We start from the raw sequence: 16,414 nt of genomic DNA on the forward strand, positions 1-16,414 counted from the left end.
ACTTTCTAACCGCACTGAACCAAAACAGTGGTGTGCAGGTGTGAAGCAAAGCTTTCTAACCACACTGAACCAACACAGTGGTGTGCAGGTGTGAAGCAAAACTTTCTAACCACACTGAACCAAAACAGTGGTGTGCAGGTGTGAAGCAAAACTTTCTAACCACACTGAACCAACACAGTGGTGTGCAGGTGTGAAGCAAAACTTTCTAACCACACTGAACCAAAACAGTGGTGTGCAGGTGTGAAGCAAAGCTTTCTAACCACACTGAACCAACACAGTGGTGTGCAGGTGTGAAGCAAAACTTTCTAACCACACTGAACCAACACAGTGGTGTGCAGGTGTGAAGCAAAGCTTTCTAACCACACTGAACCAACACAGTGGTGTGCAGGTGTGAAGCAAAACTTTCTAACCACACTGAACCAACACAGTGGTGTGCAGGTGTGAAGCAAAGCTTTCTAACCACACTGAACCAAAACAGTGGTGTGCAGGTGTGAAGCAAAGCTTTCTAACCACACTGAACCAACACAGTGGTGTGCAGGTGTGAAGCAAAACTTTCTAACCACACTGAACCAAAACAGTGGTGTGCAGGTGTGAAGCAAAGCTTTCTAACCACACTGAACCAACACAGTGGTGTGCAGGTGTGAAGCAAAACTTTCTAACCACACTGAACCAACACAGTGGTGTGCAGGTGTGAAGCAAAGCTTTCTAACCACACTGAACCAACACAGTGGTGTGCAGGTGTGAAGCAAAGCTTTCTAACCACACTGAACCAACACAGTGGTGTGCAGGTGTGAAGCAAAGCTTTCTAACCACACTGAACCAACACAGTGGTGTGCAGGTGTGAAGCAAAACTTTCTAACCAAAAACATTCATCTTGTGGTGACGGGGTGCAAAATGCTATCTGGTAATTATTATATCAGGTGCCTATGTGTGTGAGATGGTGTGTGCACTCTAATGTGTGTGTGTGTGTGTGTGTGTGCGCACATGCATCCGTGCTAGTGTGTATGCATGTGTGTGTGTGACTTCCCTAAAGCAAACAGACAAACTCGCAAAACACACACACAAACACTCACAAACACCACTCTCCTCCCCATCTCTTCTGCCTGGCTGCTTTCAGGAGAGCTGCCCTCTCCTTTGTTCTTGTTTTGTCCAGAGTGTTTGGCTGCACTGCACCAGAGAACACTAACAAAAGGTCAGTGGTCAGGGTCTCTGTCAGGAATCAGACTGGGAGACAAACACACACATGCCAACCCTGTCCAACTTTTTTAGAGTACCTGCGCACCCGGCAAATTGAAGATTCAACTCGCGCGCATAGCATGCGCCGATATTGGGTTTTCTCCCCCCCTCCCCACGCTCGTGCGCGCGCTGTTTGTGAGTCTGATCGCAATTATAGAATTGTACCAAATCAAGTCCATACAAGGTTGGAATACTTTCTTCCCTGACAGCATTCCACACACACATGGTAAACGTCACTAACAAGATGGAAATAGAAAGAACACACAATGGGCCTTTATTCTTGGAGTTTTAAATGTTTTATTAAACAAATAATAACAAGTTATTTGTTTAGATACAAAATGTACAAACGTCTTATCCCCGATTTAAAAAAGCTGCTCTGTCTGTTTCAGTCTCCTCACTCTCGTCGTCTGACATAGCTTTACTGACTGGCTGCAATAACAATGATTTGCTAAATTAGCTGCTATTTTGTTATTGCATGGGACCGATGCTTACTTGTTTTTCATGAGCACGCGTGCTTAGACAAACATTATGGATCACACCCGATTCAGTTCAGTTCTCTGTAAAGATATTTACAAAACAGAAATAAAATATTCATACTGATAAGTACAGAACATATAAAATAAATATATGTTTTGTGGAATTAGCACAGACTGTCAGTATGTTTATACCATTACATGTACAGTGTAGAATGGAGATAATTATCTATAATGTTTTTCTTAGCACCCGCCCCAAAGTTTAGTCTCTATAATAGAGGAACGCTTGTCACCTCTCAAACAGGGCCAGTTCAATCACTAGGACCAGCTCACAAGTATTGGCTTTTTAGACACGGTTCCTAATCAACACTAAAAGCACAATCATTTTGAAAACATAAAAACAAAAACAAACGATTGCATCGACACAGACCGCAAATTGGCTACACAAAGCTTAACATGGCTACCGCAAAGGGAATCTGAACGCTGTTCGCTAGAAGAGTCCGCTGTTTCAGCCTATGTAAAGGTGCCTATAGTATTTCTTTGCAGCCCATACATCATTTCAGATTTTCAAAATGGATAAAATCTCAAATCTAGTGCAATGGCATGTTAGAAGCATTGCCTCTATCGCTAATACCGGCCACTCATCCATTCTTCATCGCGCAGTCTTCTAAACTCCCGACTCCATTTAATGCCAACATGGTTATATTTATTTTTGATTATACTTTTTGTAATGCTTTTTGTGACGTGGATCATAGTTACAGTCTATCAGGTTGTGTGATTATCGTAATGTTACGTGGAAAAAAACAACTAATGAAACTCATAATTAAATATCACACTCGCACAAATGCGACCAGTTATTGCGAGTGAACTGCTGTCACTTTAGAGCCCACTGAATGTCCATCTTGTGTTCGCTAACGTTAGCTTGAAACAATTAGTGTTTACCTTTCCACAGCACACAGAGTGGAAAATAGATGTGTCCATGTGTTCACGTACAGCTGACAGTCGGCAAACTCAGCATCACAACAAACAGGAGGGCAGACACCGGGTAGCTACGTCCAATAATGATGTATTCATCTCCATGTCCGTTGACACAAACTCAGTACATGTCTGTGTGTTGCAGCTCGAGAATCGGAATGTTAGATTTACTCAGTGGATATATTTTGTATTAAAATGTAAAACAAATACAAAATAAAAATAAGGCCCTATTCATTTCTGCGTACTTTTAACTCGGGCCTTGTACCTGCGTACATGGACAGAGAATTGCGTAGTTGGTATGCAAAATGCGTGCATGTTGGCAGGTCTGCAAACAACAACGTGCCTGCCTGGCTAGAACCAACACTTCACCTGGACATAGGCTCAATTCGAAATAGTCTCCTAGTCCGTACCCCAAGGCAGATCTGAAAGTATAAGAGGTTTGAGTGATAGAGGAAGGGCTCTCTGATAGGGGTATGCAATATTACGAAACTTCCCCTTAGCCTATCTAATCGTTTCAGATCTAGAAAAACATCTAGGGGTAGGGGTTGATTTGTGAATCAGTATGCCTGTTTAAAAAAGGCTGTGTGCCCTGTATGGCTGTTTTTCTCTCCTTAGTATTGGTCAGTAAGCTCCAACAGCACTGTTTCTTCCTGATTGCTATTCTCTTTTGGACCCCAGGCCTCTAGTAAAGCACCCTTTGCTGGCGCTAACAGGAAAGAATTAGCAAAGCTGCAGCTGGCTCAAAACAGAGCAGCACGCCTTGCACATACAGAACTAACATCAACAATATGCGTGCTAGTATTTCCTGGTTGAGGATTGACAAGAGATTACTGCTTCTTTTGTTTCTATGAGAGATATTAGTGGTGGAAATTCCAGATTGTCTGCATAATCAAATAACATTTAGCTCAGACACCCATACATACCCCACAAGACATGTCACCAGGGATCTCTTCACAGTCCCCAAGACATGCCACCAGGGGTCTCGTCACAGTCCCCAAGACATGCCACCAGGGGTCTCTTCACAGTCCCCAAGACATGCCACCAGGGGTCTCTTCACAGTCCCCGAGACATGCCACCATAGGTCTCTTCACAGTCCCTGAGACATGCCACCGGGAGTCTCTTCACAGTCCCCAAGACATGCCACCAGGGGTCTCTTCACAGTCCCCAAGACATGCCACCAGGGGTCTCTTCACAGTCCCTGAGACATGTCACCAGGGGTCTCTTCACAGTCCCCAAGACATGCCACCAGGGGTCTCTTCACAGTCCCCAAGACATGCCACCAGGGGTCTCTTCACAGTCCCCAAGACATGCCACCAGGGGTCTCTTCACAGTCCCTGAGACATGTCACCAGGGGTCTCTTCACAGTCCCCAAGACATGCCACCAGGGGTCTCTTCACAGTCCTCAAGACATGTCACCAGGGGTCTCTTCACAATCCCCAAGTCCAAAACAAATTCATGGCAACGTACAGTATTATACAGAGACATGATCACATGGAACTATCTTCCATCTCCATTTACTCAGCAAACAGCAAAATAACCTTTAAAACATGGATTAAACTACCTCTCATGGAACAGAGGGGACTGTGAGGGGACACACACACACACATACACTTTTAGTTGTATATGGTTGTATTTTAAATGTGTGTGACTGTCCTTGTCTATCAGTGAATCAGTGTTTTGTTACTTGTCATGTTTAGTGTTTTTTGTGGAACCCAGGAAGAGTAGCTTCTGCCTCTGCTAAAGATAATGGGGATCCTTATAACCAAATAATAAACAATTAAACACAAATATGTACACATGCACACACACTCAGGCAGACATGCACACACACTCAGGCAGACATGCACACACACTCAGGCAGACATGCACACACACTCAGGCAGACAAGCACACACACTCAGGCAGACATGCACACACACTCAGGCAGACATGCACACACACTCAGGCAGACATGCACATACACACTCAGGCAGACATGCACACACACTCAGGCAGACATGCACACACACTCAGGCAGACATGCACACACACTCAGGCAGACATGCACATACACACTCAGGCAGACATGCACATACACACTCAGGCAGACATGCACATACACACTCAGGCAGACATGCACACACACTCAGGCAGACATGCACAAACACTCAGGCAGACATGCACAAACACTCAGGCAGACATGCACACACACTCAGGCAGACATGCACATACACACTCAGGCAGACATGCACATACACACTCAGGCAGACATGCACACACACTCAGGAAGACATGCACACACACTCAGGCAGACATGCACACACACTCAGGCAGACATGCACACACACTCAGGCAGACATGCACACACACTCAGGCAGACATGCACACACACTCAGGCAGACATGCACACACACTCAGGCAGACATGCACACACACTCAGGCAGACAAGCACACACACTCAGGCAGACAAGCACACACACTCAGGCAGACATGCACACACACTCAGGCAGACATGCACACACACTCAGGCAGACATGCACACACACTCAGGCAGACATGCACACACACTCAGGCAGACATGCACACACACTCAGGCAGACATGCACACACACTCAGGCAGACATGCACACACACTCAGGCAGACATGCACACACACTCAGGCAGACAAGCACATACACACGTCCCGAGTCCCCCAGGCAGAATATAAACACAACCGTTCCCTGACTCTTGTTTTTCAGAAACGCATCAGAACAGAGTGTATGATCTCAGTATTAGCAGCATACATAATTGTATCTTTGGTGTAGTCATTGATGTTAGAGATACAATAATGTAATTCGTATGGGTACTAGGAGGAATACGAGCATGAACAGTTTGGTTATGTAATGACATCAATGTATACAAAGACATGCACACACAGACACATGCATGTACACACAGACACATGCATGTACACACAGACACATGCACACGTAGACAGACAGATAAACTGTTGACATCTTCCTCTCCCCATTGTTTGCACTTGTGTAAATAAGCCTGCGGCACCCTGATTCCATTTTAGTTTTCTCCTTTTTGAGAAATGAAAGAGAATTTCTGTGCAGATGGAGGGACGGGTGATTCATACATTATTTTGCATGAGCTGTTTCTTTTTTTCCCCCTTCCATCTTCACCTGAGTTTGGAGCAACGGAGCACACACACACACACACACACACACACACACACACACACACACACACACACACACACACACACACACACCACACACACACACACACACACACACACACACACACACACACACACACACACACACACACACACACACACACAGTACTCACATTCAATGCGTATCTGTTCCATCTCTGACACCTCAGCAATGGACTCCTTCAGATCTTCTAGAAACTTCAGCAGCTCCTCAGCGCTCTGGGCACAAAAGTTGAGCACCTGCTTCTTGTCTGAGCCAAAGGGTGAGATGATGGTGATGCCATGGGGGTAGTCTGAGGAGGAGAGATGAGAAGGAGATCACTTTTTTTACATAATACTGTTTTGCTAATAATAAGGATGAAACAATATCGCCAAATGTCTTGCTCATATCGATATCCAATGATATTGGTGCCCACCACTAATAGTTACATATTTCAATAGACCCAGACTGGCTAAAGGCATGTTTACCAAAACGTTGGTCAAATAGATTCATGAACTAGTTTGTGGAGTATTCAAGGATGTAACGGTGCTGGAATTTCTTTTCAGAATACCAAGTATGATGGTTTAAATCACTAAACAGAGATGAGTCCCCCAAAGCAAAAGAAAGGCTTGATACATCACAGCCAGGTAACTAAAGAATGAACAATTTTCTCACATCTTGAACTGACACAGTAGCTACAAAAAATATCAGAATGCTTTTTTCTCCTTCCCCAAAGAAGGGAATGAGGCAAAAGAGCCAATAAATTCATTGGGGAAATAAGATTAGTCTCGACTGTTTTCTGTTTTCATTTCTCACTATCCGTGCTCCGGCGCGCCTCGCTCTCCCCTTCGCTCTTTTAAATGGCACTTTGACGATGGAGGCACTGCATCTTTCATGCCCGAGGCGTGAAGAAAAGAATATCCCTGTATGATAGATTTCATATGAAAATATCACCTGCCTGGCTGAATGCAGAGTGGTGGGAGGATCAGGAGGAGAAACTAGATAGGGGGCCGTATCCAAACTCCCCTTTTTCCAATAACCCCGCGCGACCGGGTCTGATTCCATTATCAAAACATATATTTCTTCTCCCTGCCAAATCCCCATGACTATAACTCAATCCTTCTGGGCTGGCTTGCTTTCAATCGCACAACCTGTGTTGATACTGATACAATCCATGCAAATATGTTGGTTTGGCAGTTACATGTATGTATTATGTATGCATGTATGTATGTAGGTATGCATGTAAAAATGTGCTTAACAAGTCACATAATAAATTGTATGGACTCACTTTGTGTACAATAATAGTGTTTAATGTGATTTTTTTATGACTCAGTTGAACAGTGAATTTCAAACACAGATTCAACAACAAAGATCAGGAAGGGTTTCCAATGGCTCGCAAAGAAGGGCACCTATTGGTAGATCTCCCTTTGATCATGGTGAAGTTTTTAATTACACTTTGGGTGGTGTATTAATACACCCAATCACTACAAAGATGCAGGCGTCCTTCCTAACTCAAGATGTCGGAGTGGAAGGAAAACGTTGAGAGATTTCACCATGAGGCCAATGGTGACTTTAAAACAGTTACCTCCAAAATACTAACCTAAATGACAGAGTGAAAAGAAGGAAGCCTGTACAGAATAAAAATATTGAAAAACATGCATCCTGTTTGCAATAAGGTACTAAAGTAAAACTGCAAAAAAAATGTGACGAAGAAATGTTCTTTATGTCCGTTATATTTGCTGCAAATCCGACACATCACATCACTGAGTACCACTCTTCATATTTTCAGACATGGTGGTGACTGCATCATGTTATGGGTATGCTTGTCATCGGCAAGGACTAGGGAGTTTTTTTTTATAGAAAAAGAAACGGAATAGAGCTAAGCGCAGGCAAAATCCTAGAGGAAAACCTGGTTCAGTCTGATTTCCAACAGACACTGGGAGATAAATCCACCTTTCAGCACAACAATAACCTGAAACTCAAGGCCAAATATACACTGGAGTTGCTTAACATAGTGATATTGAATGTTCCTGAGTGGCCAAGTTACAGTATTGACTTAAATTGTCTTTAAAATCTATGGCAATACCTGAAAATGGTTGTCTAGCAATGATCAACAACCAATTTGACAGCGCTTGAAGCATTTTGAAAAGTATAATGGGCAAATTTTGTACAATGTAGGTGTGCAAAACTCTTATAGACTTACCCAGAAGGTCTCACAGCTGTAAACGCTGCCAAAGGGGATTCTAACATGTATTGACTCATGGTTGTGAATAATTATGTAAATTAGATGCTTTTGTATATAATTTTCAATACATTTGCAAAAATGTCTAAAAACATGTTTTCACTTTGTCAATATGGGGTATTGTGTGTTGATGGATGAGAAATGTTTTATTTAATCCATTTTGAATTAAGGCTGTAACACAACAAATTGTGGAATAATTCAAGGGGTAGGAATACTTTCTGAAGGAACTGTATGTACGCATGCATGTATGTATGTGACCCATGTGAGAATCAAACCCATAACCTTGGGGTTGGCTATGTAATATGTTGGTTTAGTAGAGGCTTTTTATCCAAATGAATGGAGTTATGCATAATGTACATAAATCAAGGCTAACACAATGTATTCTGGGTACTCTATGTGACTGGGGTTGCTAGCACCATTTATCTGCGTCATTCCCTTTTTCTGTTTTCACTACATTCTCCCGCTCTCTCTCCCTCCCACCGTTTATTTCCCTCCTCTCTTTGCTTCTGTCCTCCTCTATGATAGTGGTGTAAATGTCTCAAAAAGGGATGTACTCTGAAGGATCTACTTGCAGATCAAGATAACATATTTCTGCATGGCTTACTGCCTGTTTCACTTTGCGTTGCCATGGCAACATTGGTTAAGAAAAAGCGTTCGTCCCTCACTCTGTCTCATTCTCCCAGTCTCTCTCTCTCTCCCAGTCTCTCTCTCTCTCTCTCCCAGTCGCTCTCTCTCTCCCAGTCTCTCTCTCTCTCCCAGTCTCTCTCTCTCTCCCAGTCTCTCTCTCTCTCCTTTGGAGGGTGAGTAGTGATGCTGGTGTTAGGTGACTTACACTCGTTCTCAAACAGTGTGAAGTGCATGCCCAGGAGGCCCAGGGCTTTACAGAAGGTGTAGGCTGCTGAACTCTTCTTCTTCGGACACAGCTTCAGGATCTGAGGGTAAAAAGCCACTTGTCTTAAAATAGCTAGGTGAGACAACCACATATCACACTCGTAGTAAGTGTATTTTTCCTCAATAAAGAAGTTAGTAGCAAAGACGGAGATGTCAATCATAACATCAAAATAAGAACCTATTCAGGATGTCTTCTGTTCCACTTTAAAAACATATTAGTGTGGTTTTATGGACACAGATCAATCCTAATCCTGGACTTAAAAGGCATTTTCAAGATTCTCCATTGAGCTTGCTTTTTATTCCAGGACTAAACTGTGACTGGAAAACAGCCCTAAAGAGCATAACAAACATAGGTAGCTTAGAGGTTAGAGAAGTATCCAAAAGGATGTGGGCAAGCCCCATCCATCACCCTTGTGCTCTTGAGCAAGACACTTAACCCACAAAAACGGTTCCAGTGGCATGTGTTGTGGGAGCAGAGTAAACCATGTTTCCATTGTAACAGATGGGCAGTAATTATTATTCTCTTCCATTATTGTCAAAGCCTTTCTCTGCAATCTCAGTCAGCACTGTAGGAGTTATTGTCAGGTTAGGGTTGGGTTTAGGTTATGGTTGGGGTTTAGGTTTTAAGCCATGCTTTCAACAGGCTTTGAAGTTTGCTTCACATTGGTGTTTCCTGTTGAAGGCGCAGGAGAAAAAGCCATTCAAGTCTCAATGTGACCTCCGTGATAAAATAAAGGATAAAAAATCCATCATCGGTCGGAGAGGATCAACACAGCATATTCATATCATCCTACTAATAACCTTCAGAGAGACAATTTACTACAATATAGCTTTCTCTCTGAGACAAATCCCAATTCCAGTGAAAGTGACATAACAGCACTGCAACTTTTTATATTTTTTCAAGGATGTGTTTGTGGGTGTGTGGGGGAAAACAGCTATGCCTTATGGGTAGAGATATAATGAGGGAAATAATGAGAGAGAGAGAGAGAGAGAGAACAAGAGGGAGAGAAGCTCTCGTACAATATATAAATACCACAGATAGAGAAAGATGAGAGTATCTTCTCAGTGCTGATACTGCAGGGCCGTGTTGGTAAGCCGCCATATTAAATCAATGCATCACCGTGACACATCCACCGCTGCAGACGAGAGTGTTGGAATCTCAAGAATAATGATTAACTCGTAAAGAACAATCCCCTTACGATTAATTTCACACAGTAAAACAAATATGAAAATTGCAAACTTATCACAGACCCTAGACCCTACTCTCTGCGTAGTCGTGAGAAACAAGGTCTCGCAGGAAACCGCCCTCTTAATTACGTGTAATTGCGTAAACCTCGAGAGTGTGTCCTCATTTTTTTTTCACGCTCACAAAATGAGGTTCAGCGATTGAAGTAATTATGACATTCTCTTTGTGCCGAATCAACAGTTTTCCGCCAAGATGTCGCAAGAGGATTTTTTTCTGGCCTGGCAAAGAATAAGCATTTTCAAAACTCCCCTCCTCCCTTCGGGGCACAATTACTTTTCGACGGCAGCGCAGGCAGCAGAGAAACACTTTCATTTTTATTTTCTCTCCCCCAGTTTTTGTTGGAGACAGATTAAGATGAGAACTAGTGGAATTATGGGAGTAGTTTAATACTTCACAGAGATAACATTTGGAGTTGCCCTAATGGTTGTATTAACTATAATAGACATTTAATCTATGATTAACTCCGAGGCCCATTCGATGGGACTTTGACCAAATGAAGGACTGAAGCTTGGACTTCATTACTGACCCCAGCAGTTATTTTCTTTCTCTAGGCTTGAGTTTATAAGTTCACTGCGGACTCCGTTTAACCTACTGTACCATCTATTATTTAAGAAATGAGTCATGAAACAAAATAGAAAGTAGGGACGAAGTCTTCAGAAAATGGTTCCCTGTTAGAGACTTCCTGGGTATTACATGACTTGAATATGTGTGGCAGAGAATACAAGCTGCTTTATATGACTGTGGGCTACCACACTTCACAAGTTGACTACAACCAAGTTGATAGTGAGGTAATCTCTGTATAGTTTGGAAATGCTACTACTTTAGGTCAGGTGACACCATACTTCCCAAAAGCAATTTTGGCGCAAATCAATTAAATCCAAACACGTAGACATTTGCAGTACTATAATCCCATAACAATGTCCCCCTATAATCCTCAGAGGGGTGTAGTAAGTTTATCATCCTTTCCTAAGACAATACTACATTTCCCACAATCCGTTGCAGAGTCAGTCCGGTGACAGGGAGTCTTACCACGATAAGGTCATTGAAGAGGAAGACTTCTCTCTGGTGGGCTGCCTGTTTCTGGGCCTTGTTGACGTCCGTCACCTCAAACAGACGGCTACAGCACACCAATCTTCTGTGGGGAACAGACAGAACCTACAGAGAAAGAGAGAGAGCGAGATATTGACTTTAGAACAAACTTTATTGGAACAATCCAACTTATTTACATAGCTAATTCAACGGCAATTCAAAAATACAATACTCTGAAGAGTGAGAGAAAGAGGGAAAGATAAAAACAGAAAAAGTTTACGGGGAAGTGGTGATATCACTCCATCACCTTTCATTGGCGTCCTCCATGATCTCACAGATGCACAATGAAGCGCTACCTTGTTCTACTGTAGGCTGCAACAAAATTACACCGCTGAGCTATCACTCTCCTGTCAATAACTGCCTCCATAAATCCAAAGGATTCTGCTACATAAGGTCTTATTGATGAATTCTGCTCAGGCACAGATTGGACAGTTATGCCCGTTAAAAATGACCATGAAGCCTGCTTCTTAGAACACTTCACATTTTCAGAGATGAAAGATAGGAGAGAATGGACAGACGGAGAACAGAAAGAAGGGATAAACTGATGCCGTTGGCGAGCCAAAGCAGGGGGAGCGAGAGAAACAAAAAGAGAGAGAGGAAGAGGGAGAGAGAGAGAAAGAAAGAAAGAAAGAAAGAAAGAAAGAAAGAAAGAAAGAAAGAAAGAAAGAAAGAGAGAAAGAAAGAGAGAGAGAGATGAAAGGTGGAGAGAGAGTGTTGTTGATTAAGGGTGTCTTGGCCATGGCCAATCGATTTCTCTGTGCTCCATTGACACCCTTTAAGAGAGGCTCTGATCTTTTAGCCTGCAAGGGGTTTTCTAAAATACACTAAACCTCACAGACAAGCTCAAGTTGTTCCTCTTTTTCCCTCTTTGTCTCACACTTGGCAATAGTTACATCTTCCCCCTCTCATTCTCTTTCTGCCCCTCTCTTGCTCTCTCATTCTCTTTTCTCTTATAGTGGAAGAAAAAAACGAGCAACACAATAAATAGAGAGTGATGAACTGAAACGGTGAGTGATGTTTGGAGTAACAGTTCAAGTGACTTTTTGGGCAAACCGACCAAATTCATATAGAAATGTGAGTTATAGATCTGTCCTTCTCATTGAAAGCAAGTATAAGAAGAGGTAGATCTGTTTTATGTGCACTATTTCTACGCTTCCCGTACTTCAGTTTAGTTTTTGCGTCTTTTACTTTCGGTTTTGTGCACCAGCTTCAAACAGCTGAAAATACAATATTTGGGGTTATGGAAAATATATTTCACAGCGGTTTAGATGGTACAATGATTCTCTACACTATACATTCTTATTCTTTCACATAAACGGAAATTAGTCAAACTATTAGAATTTTAGCAACCAGGAAATGGTGGAGCAATGTTTGCATGGTGCATATTTAAAGGTGCAATCTATAACTAAAATGTTTGGTCAAAAGTGTTGAACTTGTTTGGATATTCAGTTAACTGCCAAAATAATGGAAACACTTGAGTAAATGAGGGATACAAAGTATATTGAAAGCAGGTGCTTCCACAGAGGTGTGGTTCCTTAGTTAATTAAGCAATTAACATCCCATCATGCTTAGGGTCATGTATAAAAATGCTAGGCAGGCCATTATTTTGGTTACCATGGCTACACCACATAGGATGACAATGCCCCCATCCACAGGGCATGAGTGGTCACTGGATGGTTTGATGAGCATGAAAACGATGTAAACCATATGCCATGGCCATCTCAGTCACCAGATCTCAACCCAATTGAACACTTATGGGAGATTCTAGAGCAGTGCCTGAGACAGTGTTTTCCACCACCATCCACAAAACACCAAATTATGGAATTTCTCGTGGAAGAATAGTGTCGCTGTCACAGGCGTCATAGTGAACAGACCAAGGCGCAGCATGTTGAGTGCTCATTCTTGAATACTTTAATGAGTAACACTTACAAAATAACAAAAAAAACGACCAACAGTTCCGTCAGGTACAATAACTAAACGGAAAACAACCACCCACAAAACCCAAAGGAAAACAGGCTGCCTAAGTATGGCTTCCAATCAGAGACAACAAAAGACACCTGCCTCTGTTTGGAAACCATTCTCGGCCACACATGGAAAATGAAACATAGAAACAGAAAACTAGAACAAATTCCCCTAGAAACAAACCAACCCCAAAACACACAAAACAACCCCCCTGCCACGCCCTGACCATACTACTATGGCAAAATGACCCTTTTCACTGGTCAGGACGTGACAGTACCCCCCCCCCCGAAGGTGCAGACCCCGACTTCACCCCGTACAAAAAACCCACAAAAACAACCCCAAACCTAAAGGGAGGGAAGGGAGGGTGGCCACCGTCTACGACGGTTCCTGTGCTACACCCACCCCTTCCGCCAATCCTCCAGCTACGGAGGTGGCTCTGGCTCCAGGCGTAGCCCCCGTTCTGCGCTGCCGACCATCGCGGGAGGCTCTGGGCTGCAGACCATTACCGAAGGCTCTGGGCTGCAGACCGTCGCTGAAGCCTCTGGGCTGCAGACCGTCGCTGAAGACTCTGGGCTGCAGACCGTCGCTGGAGGCCCCGGGCTGAGAGGTGTCGCTGGAGGCCCCGGGCTGAGAGGCGTCGCTGGAGGCCCCGGGCTGAGAGGCGTCGCTGGAGGCCCCGGGCTGAGAGGCGTCGCTGGAGGCCCCGGGCTGAGAGGCGTCGCTGGAGGCCCCGGGCTGAGAGGCGTCGCTGGAGGCCCCGGGCTGAGAGGCGTCGCTGGAGGCCCCGGCCTGAGAGGCGTCGCTGGAGGCCCCGGGCTGAAGGGCGTCGCTAGAGGCTCCGGGCTGAGGGGCGTCGCTAGAGGCTCCGGGCTGAGGGGCGTCGCTGGAGGCTCCGGGCTGAGGGGCATCGCTGGAGGCTCCGGGCTGAGGAGCATCGTTGGAGGCCTCGGGCTGAGAGGCGTTGCTGGAGGCTCTGGGCTGAGGGGCGTCGCTGGAGGCTCCGGGCTGAGAGGCGTCGCTGGAGGCTCCGGACTGGAGAGCGTCGTTGGATGCTCCGGACTGGAGAGCGTCGCTGGAGGCTCCGGACTGGAGAGCATCGCTGGAGGCTCCGGACTGGAGAGCATCTCTGTAGGTTCCGGACTGGGGACCTTCGCTGCAGGCTCCGTGCCATGGATCATCACTGGAGGCTTCGTGCCATGGATCATCCCTACAGCCTCCAGGCCATGGATCATCACTGGAGGCTTCGTGCCATGGATTAACCCTACAGGCTCCGAGCCATGGATCATCACTGGAGGCTTCATGCCGTGGATTATCGCTGGAGGCTTCGGACCGTTGATCATTACTGGAAGCTTCCTACTGGGAGCGGGAACCGGTCTCACAAGACTGGGGAGACGCACAGGAGACTGGGTGCACAGAGCAGGCACAAGGCACACTGGGCCGTGGAGGCGCACCGGAGGTCTGACACACCCCGTCCTGGCTGGATGGTCACTGTAGCCCGACACGGGCGGAGCGCTGGCACAGGGCGAACTGGGCTGTGCTGGGGAATGAGGGCTGCCGTGCGTAGAGCAGGCGCAGGATAAACTGGGCCGAGGAGACGCACTGGCGGCCAGATGCGTTAAGCCGGCGCACTTGTTCCTGGCTGCCGGCCAACTCTCGCCTGGCAACGCTGCGGAGCCCGTACCGACCGCACCGGACTGTGTGTGTGGATGGGCGAGATAGTGCGCATCACCCCGTAATGCGCATCACCTCGTAATGCATTTCTCACCCCTCTGCACGCCCTCTCCGCCAGTACCATTTCCCGGAATCTCGCGTCAAACTCAGTGCTTGACTCCTTTCTTGGCTCCGGTTTGCTCCACGGCTCTCTCCTGTACGCCCGGGAAGTTAGGTCAGGGCTCCCCCTGACCTAGCCAAACTACCCGTATGCAAACTACCCGTATGAAACATAGAAACCGAAAACTAGAACAAATTCCCCTAGAAACAAACCAACCCCAAAACACACAAAACAACCCCCCTGCCACGCCCTGACCATACTACTATGGCAAAATGACCCTTTTCACTGGTCAGGACGTGACAGTCGCATCCCTCCAATAGAGTTCCAGACACTTGTAGAATCTATGACAAGGCGCATTGAAGCTGTTCTGGCTCGTGGTGGCCCAACGCCCTATTAAGACACTTTATGTTGGTGTTTCCTATATTTTGGCAGTTATCTGAATATTTCAGACTGCACCATAGAATTATTGTTCTATTTCATCCTTCTTTGTCTATTGTATTTCCTTGCCTAATTGTTTTCTATTTTTGAATTTCATATGATATAACATGACACAACAGAATCTAACTTGAAATGATGAAATACAGTGCCTTCAGAAAGTATTCCTACCCCTTGACTTATTCCACATTTTGTTGTGTTACAGCCTGAATTCAAAATGGATAAGATTTTTTTCTATATATAATTCTCACCCATCTACACACAATACCCCATAATGACAAAGTGAAAACATGTTTAGCAACTTTTTTGCAAATTCATTGAAAACTAAATATAGAAATATCTCACATACATAAGTATTCACACCCCCGAGTCAATATTTTGTAGAAGCACCTTTGGCAGCGATAACAGCTGTGAGTCTTTTGGGGTAAGTCTCTAAGAGCTTTTCACACATGGATTGTGTAACATTGGCCCATTATTCTTTTCAAAATTCTTCAAGCTCTGTCAAATTGGTTGTTGATCATTACTTGGCAACCATTGTCAGGTCTTGCCATAGATTTTCAAGTAGATTTAAGTCAAAACTGTAACTCGGCCACTCAGGAACATTCCCTGTCTTCTTGGTAAGCAACTCCAGTGTAGATTTGGCCTTGTGTTTTAGGTTATTGTCCTGTTGAAAGGTGAATTCCTCTCCTAGTGTCTGGTGGAAAGCAGACTGAACCAGGTATCGACGGTGATTAACTTTTTTTATCCTGAAAAACTCTCCAGTCCTTGAAGATTAAAAGAATACCCATAACATGATGCAGCCACCACTATGCTTGAAAACATGGAGAGTGTTACTCGGTAATGTGTTGTGTTGTATTGGATTTGCCCCAAACATAACACTTTGTATTCAAGTTAATTGCTTTAACAAATGTTTTGCAGTATTACTTTAGTGCC

General features: G+C 44.6%; 1 protein-coding gene across 3 annotated transcripts in view; it reads right to left on the reverse strand.

Annotated features, from left to right (window-relative positions):
• LOC106592487 (IQ motif and SEC7 domain-containing protein 3) overlaps nucleotides 1-16,414 on the reverse strand; it is a 376,341-nt gene that overhangs the window by 23,865 nt on the left and 336,062 nt on the right. For all 3 annotated transcript variants that reach the window (XM_045700042.2, XM_045700047.2, XM_045700043.2), the window contains 3 exons: nucleotides 11,254-11,379; nucleotides 8,920-9,019; nucleotides 6,000-6,158 (listed from right to left, as the gene is read on the reverse strand). In XM_045700042.2, coding sequence (XP_045555998.1) covers nucleotides 6,000-6,158; nucleotides 8,920-9,019; nucleotides 11,254-11,379 — 385 coding nt within the window. The remainder of the gene's footprint in view (nucleotides 1-5,999; nucleotides 6,159-8,919; nucleotides 9,020-11,253; nucleotides 11,380-16,414) is intronic.

The sequence above is a fragment of the Salmo salar genome, chromosome 17 (assembly GCF_965601325.2).
Source record: "Salmo salar chromosome 17, fSalSal1, whole genome shotgun sequence".
Classification (NCBI taxonomy): domain Eukaryota; kingdom Metazoa; phylum Chordata; class Actinopteri; order Salmoniformes; family Salmonidae; genus Salmo; species Salmo salar.